The sequence below is a fragment of the Lycium barbarum genome, chromosome 1 (assembly GCF_019175385.1).
Source record: "Lycium barbarum isolate Lr01 chromosome 1, ASM1917538v2, whole genome shotgun sequence".
Classification (NCBI taxonomy): domain Eukaryota; kingdom Viridiplantae; phylum Streptophyta; class Magnoliopsida; order Solanales; family Solanaceae; genus Lycium; species Lycium barbarum.
The window spans coordinates 167728027-167738383 of NC_083337.1; the positions used below are offsets into that span (position 1 = coordinate 167728027).

The 10357-nt window shown below is 36.4% G+C and overlaps 1 protein-coding gene across 4 annotated transcripts; it reads left to right on the forward strand.

Annotated features, from left to right (window-relative positions):
* Nucleotides 1–1205: 1205 nt before the first annotated feature.
* Nucleotides 1206–9718, forward strand: LOC132606277 (uncharacterized). Of its 4 annotated transcripts, none has more exons than XM_060319702.1 (10): nucleotides 1206–1556; nucleotides 3552–6233; nucleotides 6320–6449; nucleotides 6607–6695; nucleotides 6876–7120; nucleotides 7234–7320; nucleotides 7453–7552; nucleotides 8099–8312; nucleotides 8380–8485; nucleotides 9292–9718. In XM_060319702.1, exons 1-10 carry the CDS (start codon nucleotides 1464–1466, stop codon nucleotides 9296–9298), a joined length of 3753 nt encoding a protein of 1250 aa, XP_060175685.1. In that variant the 5' UTR covers nucleotides 1206–1463; the 3' UTR covers nucleotides 9299–9718. The 4 variants fall into 4 exon arrangements, with proteins under 4 accessions (XP_060175685.1, XP_060175696.1, XP_060175701.1 ...); XM_060319713.1 differs by having other exon boundaries at nucleotides 9295–9718; XM_060319718.1 differs by having other exon boundaries at nucleotides 8389–8485.
* Nucleotides 9719–10357: the final 639 nt, after the last annotated feature.

Here is a 10357-nt window from a genome sequence, read left to right on the forward strand (position 1 = left end):
CACCAATTTCAACTAATTGGGATCTCGGGAATATCAACCAATCAACCGATAAGAGATTAAAAAAATGTCAACCTTTTGAAACAATAGAAAAAAAAAGAGTTTACTAAGTTATTGGGTCCTACTACCATAATTACCGTTATGGTTTCGCGCCCGAAAATACTTATTTAAATTAATTGGGATCCCGCGAATATCAACCAACCAATGGATAAGAAATAAAAATAATATCAACCTTTTGAAACAACAGAAAAAAATAGTTTCCTAAGCTATTGGGTCCTATTACATTATTACCGTTATGGTTTCGCGCCAAACAATACAAATTTAAATTAATAGGGATCCGGCGAATATCAACCAACCAACAGATAAGAAAGTTAAAAAATATATCAACCTTTTGAAGAAAAAAAATGTTGTGTATAGTCCAATAATTTCTCTTTTGGCTTCTCAACCCAAAGCCTCGATCATGAGTGAGTCATGTGGCCTATCTAACTGACTAAAGCGATCTCTGATGAAGTTTTCATGAGAATTACGAACTAGCATGTCGATTCTTGCTATTCCTGAAGTAAGATTAAAAGAAGCATCAATTTTGCATTTAAGAATATTTTCATGAGGAGGAAATCATTTAATTGCAAAGTCAGTTCCCGCTGCCGTAGGGTTGGAGGTTGCCTTTCTTGCGTTAGTCCAATCCTATCAAACGGGATTGGAGATCTTTTCTGTATATTAAATAAATTGTTTAACACAAATTTGGGAGATTGAGGGCAGTTTTCCGACCACCGAACATGTTATCGAATTAATTGTCATATGAATGAAAAAGCATGCTACAAAATATAGGGTCGAGTATGATATAAGGAGTGTGATCCATTCTATAAAGAATGAATTCCTGAAACAACTGTAAGATAAATTTCATCTTAATCTACCCTACAAGATTTGATCCAAAATTATTCAGTCGAATCGTAATCACCATCATAGCTCTGTTCCTGAACGAATTAATCAGAACCTCAAAACGAATAATGAATACCGAATAGTGAAACGGAATGATAAACAAAAAGACATCAAATTTTTGGAAGAACACAAGAAAAATGTTTGATAAAGTATAATAGTACGTTACAATAATTACTTTTTTGGACACAAAATGAACGTGTGGCATGTTGGCCCGGAATTTTATACAGTTATCTCCACTGTAACATAATTAAATTATTCCTTAAACATACTCTCTTATTTCCAAAACTTAGTGAGCAAAATAGGAACAACAGAAGCAGAGTCCTTAATATTTTTCCCTCTTACTTAGTAAGCAAATTTATGAAAGAGAAAACATCTAATCCGACATTTTCGCGATTGAATAGACGCCATTGGATTAAGTTAACCCATTTTGTTAATTTATTTATTATGTATATAAACCCCTGTTAATTGATAGAGTGTAACTGGTAACCCCTTTTCTATCGCTTAAAACTTTCACTCTTCAAGCATCAATGGCGGCTGAAAATGAGCGATTTTTGAGGAAAAGAAAGCAAAATGTTGATAAACATACACATCGGAAATTGGGTGTTGATCAAAAAGTTGAGGTAATTAAAATGGCTCTGTTTTTAGATTTTTTTTTTTTTTTTTTTTTTGGGTTAATCTAAGAATATTGTATGACTAGCGGTACATCTGAATTTTGTTGTTATCTGTTCTGATATAATTTCACCATTTTTGGAAATTCAATTTAGATATGTGGAAAGAATAGTTCTGATCAATTTTTTCTATAAGAAGCGGTTAAGGAAAAAAAAAAAAAAAGTTTGATTCTTTGAGTATAAAATGTGGCAGAGGGATTTTTTTATTTTATTTTAAATTCTAGAATTGGGTTTTGATAACATTTTTTGACTGAATTATTGATTTTTACATTGCAGTGGTTAAAACGTTTACCAAAGATAGATTTTTTAAGTTGCTTTATTAATTACATTGTGTTATCTATGTTTTCTTGATGTACATTTGTATATGTAAGTTGCTAATTAGGCATAAAAATTGACTATACAGTGGATTGCAGCCTATTGAAAGTGGGTTTTTTGTTTGATGTTCATGAAGTGAAAGGACCAGGAATTATTAGATTTTTTTTTTTTTTTTTTTTTTTGGGTTAATCTAAAAATGTGGTACGAGTAGCGAAACATCTGAATTCTGTTATGTGATTTCACCATTTTTGGAAATTCAATTTAGCTATGTGGAAAGAATACTTCTGATCACATTTTTTTTATAAGAAAAAAAAAGTTTGATTCTTTGAGTATAAAGTGCGGCAGAGGGAAAGTTTTGGTTTTGTTGATTCTGGATTTTGGGTTTTGATAACATTTTTGACTGATTGATCCTTAAGTTTTACTGGTCAAAACTTTTACCAAAGACAGATTTTTTAAGTTGATTTACCCACATTGTGTTATCTATGCTTTTTGTTGATGTACATTTGTATATGTAGTTACTAATTAGGCATAAAATTGACTATACAGTGGATAGCAGCCTGTTGAAAGTGGGTTTTTTGTTTAATGCTCAATTTAGATATGTGGAAAGAATACTTCTGGTCACATTTTCTATAAACGGTTAAGGAAAAAAAATTGATTCTTTGAGGAGTATTAATTTATATGGAGTGTAATGTGGCAGAGGGAATTTTCGGTTTTGTTGATTCTGGGTTTTTTGATTTTTACTGAATTGTTAATCTTTAGGTTTCAGTGGGTTAAACGTTTCCCAAAAATAGAATTTGTAAGTTGATTTACCCACATTGTGTTATCTATGTTTTGTTGATGTACATTTGTAATTTTGTATATGTAAGTTGCTAATTAGGCATAAAATTGACTATACAATGGATGGATAGCAACCTGTTGCAAGTGGTTTTATTTTTTTAATGTTCATGAAGTGAAGGGCCAGGCCAGAAATTATTAGATAACATTAGTAAATGTTTAAATGTTTGGGGTTCATTGTGCATATAAAGCTCAATTTCAGCATAAATAAGGAAAATATCAGGGAGTTCTGTGGACTGGTTTAACGTTTCCCTTCCAATTGTTAGTTCAATGCCATAATTTGTTTTGGGTATTTTAAAGGCTATAAAGTGTGTGGCATGGGTCAAGAATGTTTTTTCCTCTTACCGTTTTTCCGCTCTTTAATTATGGAGAGTTTAGGCGGGGAACAGTGATATGTCCAGTGTTCTCAAACGCGCGCTTAAGCCCTGAAGCGAGGGGCAAACCAAGTTGAGCGCTTCGCCTCGCTTAATGTGCGCTTCAGTGACGTCATCAAGGCTCTAAGGCATATTTTTCCTTGCCAATGAGAGTCTCCTGAATAGGAAACACTAAACATTTGTTATTTTCACTTTATCGTATTTTTTTTCAATTTCTTTGTCCATATATATTTGTTATTATTACTTATTATTATTGGTCTTGGATCAAACATATATATTCATATTTTTTTCTCCATTTGCGCCTTTTTTCATTAAAGCCCATGCTTTATTTGTGCTTTGCTCTTAAAGCCCCGATGGACCTTAGACCTTTGTTGCGCTTCTCGCATTTGGTAAATGTTTTTCTAATGCATTGTGATTTATGCAGGTGAGGAGCGATGAAGATGGGTTTTTGGGTTCGTGGCACCCGGGTACTGTGATTGGTTGTGATGATTTGATTCGTCGAGTTAAATACGATCACCTTCTGTCGGAAGATGGTGCTGGCAACTTGGTAGAATCTGTAAGTGTTTCTCCTATGGTTGATGGGGTAATTCCTGCTGATCAAAATCCAGTTCACAGTCGTGGTGTGATTAGGCCTTCGCCACCTCCACATGAATTTGGAAAATGGCCTTTAACGTATGGACTGTGTGTAGATTTCTATTACCAAGATGCCTGGTGGGAAGGTGTGATTTTTGATCGTGAAGAACGGAACGAGGAGCGAAGAGTTTTCTTTCCAGAAATGGGTGATGAGATGATGGCTCCAGTGGACAAGCTTCGAATAAGTCAAGATTGGGATGAGGTTACCGAAGAATGTGAGCCTCGTTGTTCTTGGATTTTCCTTGAATTGATTGAGGAGATTGAGCAGCTACACCCGCGCTTAATCTCAGTCAAACAAATTTGGTATGAAGTGCAGCTGAAGCCTGATTATGATGAAGTTCTCAAGCAATGGTGGACGTCTTCTTCAATAGATATTTGGAGGAAATTGGTGAAGGAAGTTGTGCATGATAATATGAAGTTAACTATCAAACAATTTTTTTCTGAACTGAACTCCTCAAAGGTCTTTGTAGAGGGAGGCCAATTGCTGGAATTTTCAGAACCTGCCCTTGAAATGTATATTGATAACTCGACTGCACCCTTTACTGAATCCGGTTGCAAATTAGATAGTCCGGCTGTGCTTCCTATGGATCAGGATGATGTTTCCCATCCTCAACCTGTTGAAAAGCAATCTGTTTCAGACGGTTTTGCTCCTGCCACAAAGGAAGTTCAACTGTGCGGTAATGGTGATTGTTGGTCAATTCCTCCTAGTCAAAAAGAAGATTCATCTGTACCTCCGCCTAGTGATGACGTTGCTGGTATTTTGTCCAGTACCAAGAGAAAACCATCGACTTTCGCGAATTCTAAGCCTCGCAGGGGGAGACCTCCTACAAAGAAGAAGAACTCAGAAGCAATTGCTAAGTATATGTCATCTATGTCCTCGATGAAAAAATTTAAGAAGCCGCCTAATGATGACATTGCTGGTATTTTGTCCAGTAGCAAGAGTGAACTACCGACTTTTAAGCCTCGCAGGGGGAGACCTCCTACAAAGAAGAAGAATCCCGAAGCAATTGTTAAGTATATGTCATCTATGACCTCGATGAAAAACTTTAAGAAGCCACCTAGTGATGACATTGCTGGTATTTTGTCCAGTAGCAAGAGTGAACCACCGACTTCTAAGCCTCGCAGGGGGAGACCTCCTACAAAGAAGAAGAAATCCGAGGGGCAGAACCTGGTCGGTGAACCTGACTCTTGTCCAGAAGCGTTAATTGCTAAGTATATGCCAGATAAATCCTCGGTGAAAAAATTTAAGAAGCATCTCTTACATTTGGGCTGGAAATTTGAACTCATAATGGACTGTGGCATCATAAAGAAAAATTACGTTACTCCTGATGGAAAGGTATTAGGGTCACTTACCCAAGTTTGCCAGGTGTTGGAAGAGTCAAAAGCTTGTCGGCCCGTTCCCCCAGTTGAACAAAGTAGTTTATATGAGTCAACTGATAACTCCATCCAGTCTCCTCCTTGCATGGAAGGACCACAAACATGCAGAGAGGTGCCTGAGTTGCCATCTACTTCTACTGAAGAAACAATTATTGATCCTGAAATCAGTCGTCAAGCTGTAATTGATTACTGTTCACCGAGATCTAAAGGTGCCTATCATAAGTTGTATAAACTTGGGGTGAAGATAGGGGATACTACCCTAAAAGCTAAGAAATACCTAGCTGCAACTGGATGGAAATTCTATACTGTTGGGAAGAAAGACAAGAAATTGCGTTTCCGCTCCCCGGAAGGTAAACTTTTTATCTCTTTCCGAAAGGCTTGCATATGGTGCATAAAAAAGTGGGAATCCGAAAGCCAATTACCAGAGCATGACCCCCTGTTAAGAGAAAAAGAACCCCTTCAAAATGGTAAAAGCAGATTGTATAACATGACCAAACCAAGAAAGAAGAGAAAACATGGCGATGTAAGAGATATTCATACTGGTGGCTTGCCAGGGAAAAAATCCAGGCCTTCACTCAAAAAAGGAGATGGTATAGGATCTAATTCTTTAGCCTGTGTGATGCGATCAAGTAAAAGAGCTCGGAAGGCGGCTCCTTCTTCCTCTAATCAAACACCTCGAACAGTTTTATCTTGGTTGATAGACAATAATGTGGTCCTGCCACGTGCTAAGGTACAATATTGCGGAAAGAAGTATGGTAATCCAATTGCAGAAGGGCGGATAACTCGTGAAGGAATCAAATGCAATTGCTGCCAAAAGATATTTGGTCTTCGTAACTTTGAAGCTCATGCTGGGAGCAGTTGTCACAGACCTTCAGCAAATATATTTTTGGAGGATGGAAGGTCTCTTCTTGAGTGTCAAATGCAGATGAAACGCAAACAGAGTGTAAACAACACCACGAAAGAACCATGTGCAGTAGAAAAGGGTAGTCGTTTTAGCACAAATGACTATATATGTTCTGTGTGTCATTATGGCGGTGAATTAATTCTCTGTGATGAATGCCCTTCTTCATTTCACCGTGATTGCCTTGGGATGAAGGTATCACTTTCTTACTGTTATATTGTACTTCGTTTTCTTAATCCTCAATCAGAAAGCTAAAATCTTGCATCCAATTGCTTAAACAGGAGGTTCCAGAAGGTGACTGGTTTTGTCCATCATGCTGTTGTAAAGTGTGTGGTGAGAGCAGATTTGATACAAACAGAAACCACTTTACAGATAACTCCGTTCTCATTTGTTGCCAGTGTGACCATAAGTGTGAGTAGCTGTTTGATCTTTCTCATATGTTCCAACAACATATTGTAATATTTCTAGTGACATTTTTGTGCTCAGGTATATAGAATTGTGTGTATATGTGTGCGCACATATCTCCGTATAGGTACTTCTTTATTGATTAAGATTTGATTCGATGTAGATCATGCTCGGTGCTTGAGAAGCAAGGGTCCTGGAAAGCTGGATAATTATCCTGAAGGAAATTGGTTCTGCAACAAGAGTTGTGAGCTGGTATTTGAAGCATGCTTTCCTTACACAACATTTTTTGCTAAGAAGTTTAGAAAATGCAATATTTAATGCCTGAGAAACATAGTGATTACACGCTTAACTAGTGCTTTTTTTCCATTTTCAGTGGATTTTAACTATGTGAGAAATTTTATTGGAGACAATTTTTTTTTTTTTTTTTTGCAGATATTTTTGGGCATGCGTCATCTTTTGGGAAAGCCAGTTATAGTGGGTGATGATAACCTAACTTGGACATTGTTGAAATATATAGAACCTGATGATTCTGGTTCTGATATTGTGGGTTATGAGTCCAGCATGGAGAATTATAGCAGACTTAGTGTTGCTTTGAATGTGATGCATGAATGTTTTGAACCAGTCGAAGAACCTCACACCAGTAGAGATATTGTAGAAGATGTTATCTTTAGTAGATGGTAAGATTCAGATTTTACCATCTAGACACGTAATATGCTTTAATTGCCTTTATTAAAAAAATGAACGGGCATTAATTATTTCAGCTAACGACAAACAAAATCTAAAACTGCAGGTCAGAGTTAAACCGCTTAAATTTTCAAGGTTTTTACACTGTGCTGTTGGAAAGAAATGACGAACTGATTACAGTAGCGACTGTAAGGTATGTTATATATATATTCTTTGCGCAAATTAAAACTAGTTCTGTACTCTTCCTTGTAAACTTTTCCATAATTCTAAAAGTAATAAACAAAATTTTGATACAAATATATATAATTTTACTGTCATTTCAAAGAGTTTATGGAGAAAAGGTGGCAGAGATCCCTCTTGTTGCAACACAATTTCAGCACCGCCGACTTGGAATGTGTCGCATTTTAATCAAGGAGCTCGAAAAGGTATGCATCTCCTCTTCAGTTCAGCTTTGCGGGGTGGTGGTATACCAAAGGAACAGGTCTAAAAGAGGCCCGAGTATGTTCTTTCTGATGCAGGGACGTTCATGAAAGCTATATAAAGTATAAAAAGTCTTGTTGTTTTTTGGAAAAAATAGTTATGGGTTTCTTTCCCCGACCAGGGCTGTGGATTCAAGAATTTTAGGCTACGTATTTAAGCTGGTAACAATGACAATGGTTAGCGATCCCAATGAGGGGTTGCTGATGTACATTTTGTAGGAAAAGATTTTCTGGTATTTGGAAATGTTTGTTATCTCATAGTAGGCATATTTGTCATGTGATTTGCATTGATCCTAATAAATTTGACTTAGTTTGCTGGGCAGTCAGCTGAATTAAATGCTTGATTTGAAGAATGATCAAGTAGTCTATAACCCAGAGAATTAGTGATATCGTGCAGGCAGATGATAATTTTGAGTGTTTAATCATTTAATCCAAGTGTACTTATTAACTGTTTCTGTTTTTTTCTCATTGCAAGTTTGTTTCTCTCTCCAGAAACTCATGGAATTAGGAGTTGAGAGGCTAGTTTTACCAGCTGTCCCTGCTGTCCTGAACACGTGGACCGCTTCATTTGGTTTCTCAGTGATGAAAGAATCAGAGAGAGTAAACTTCTTGGATTACACTTTCCTTGATTTCCAGGGTACTATCATGTGCCAGAAGATCCTTCAAAAGACTGCTTCTCCTTCTGTGATATCGAGTGTATTAACAGGTACATGATATTCTGTCTGTTGTGACAAGAGATGAGTATCTTTTTATCTGCAGCTGAAATTTAATAGCCCCTGCAGAAGCCGAGCAAACACACTTTGACAATACAAATAGCAAAGACAATGTTGAATTGGATGACAACACTGCTGTCTCCGAGGTGGACCAAGGATCTATGCAGTATGTTTCCTCTCTCTTTTGTTCCGCTTTGAAAGGTTTGAAGAAGAGACTAATCAAAGCGCTATAAGTTTCACATCCATGAGGAATAGAAATTACTTTAACAAGAAATATGATTCTTTTTTTAAAACTAATGATATGGACCAGCAGTCTAACTGACTCATGTGGAGGAAAAGAGAAATTGACATAAATAGCCACCCACCAAAATAATAACCAGCAAATGTATATTTTTTGTGTATCACTTGTATGATAATATACATAAAATAGACATATTCTATACATAATAGTGGATATTTGGCTAATGAATGTAATTATTTTTAGCCGACCGGCAAAATGTGTAACTTGTTGAATTAATTAATGATATGAACAAGAAGTCAAGTAGACCCAATAACTGCACTACATAACCATCAATGGAGGAGCTATCACAGTAGATGTATCTCAAACACTCATTTACTAAATTCATACATACAACAACAACATACCCAGTGAGTCCCACATGTGGGCTTACTACATTCATACATATGTATGATTTTTGTATAGTATATCTCATATCTAATTATAAGGTGTGATTTGTAAAAAACAAACAGTAGTACAAGGCGTTCAGAAATTCTTCCTTCATCCTAATACATGCCATTTGGAAAGTTACTACTGTGCTTTTCACTCAGAACACCAGGAGTATCTGATATCAATAAAACCAACTTTCGGGCTCCTTTTGCTACTTTTCCTTTGCTCAGAAAATGTCATTTCATTGTTATAAATTTCTTAATTATTGGATCCTCGTCATAATTAACATCTTTTGTTATTTTTAGCAGGTGAACCAACAACGTTGTCTTAGCATCGCCATGATAGTAGCCTGATCAAATGCTACAAGCTGAGAAGGATAAGTCGTCCTGTAAAAACAAAGCTAATATCAGAAGGGGTAATACTCAATATTAAGCTGGTGATTTCTTAAGAAAAAAAGTTGAACCAGCAGTGGAGCTGTGAGTATCTGTTACAGGATTCTTATTTAAAAGACCTGAAAATTTGTTCTCAGGTTTAACGTTAGTTTCCTCCTTTATAAAGGAGTAGGAGGGAATTTGTCAAGACTGGTTACGTTTACTTGATCCAATAAAAAAATAAAAAAAAATCGTCAAGTCTGGTATATATGCTGTATAGATGATTAGTTCGAATTGGCATCAGCAAATTTTGTATCGTTTTTGTTCCTGATATTAGTTATTACAATGCATAAAGCCAAAACTCTCAGCTTCCAAGAATGGAAATATTTGGTTTTGTCTAGAGCAAGTTCATTTCAGATTATCGTGATTAATCTAGAGTAGAAGTTCTTCTATTGAAAGGTTTTGCATTGTCAGGTATCACGAACCTTGTCAATTATTCTCCTCCATTAATTGTTAGAATGGAGAGACCAGGAGAAGCAATTTGCGGGGCCTACACTCCCCTCATTCTAAATCTTTTGACTCTAGATTCTGGATTCTCACTTTGTTCTTCCTTTTTTTAATGCATGATGCAATTTGTAGGGGCCTACACTCTCCTCCTTTCTTCCTCATTCTAAATCCTCTGACTCTAAATTATGGACTTTCTGTTGAGATGCATGGACGCAATTTGCATGGCGTACACTCCCCTTCGTTCTTCCTCATTCTAAATCATCTGACTCACTCTGGATTCTGGATTCTCCTCTCAAAAAAATGTCAGTGCCTTAGCAACCAAGAGAGGTAGCCGATAGCCATAGACAAGGGTCTCTGAGGGGTCCTGAATCTCTACTTGGAAAAAGGTACATATTAATGAGTTTCTTAAAATATATACAGAGTTTGAATCAGAATTCGGCCGAACCCATATATTAAATCTGCCCTCATGACACTCTGTCATCCACGGAATTTT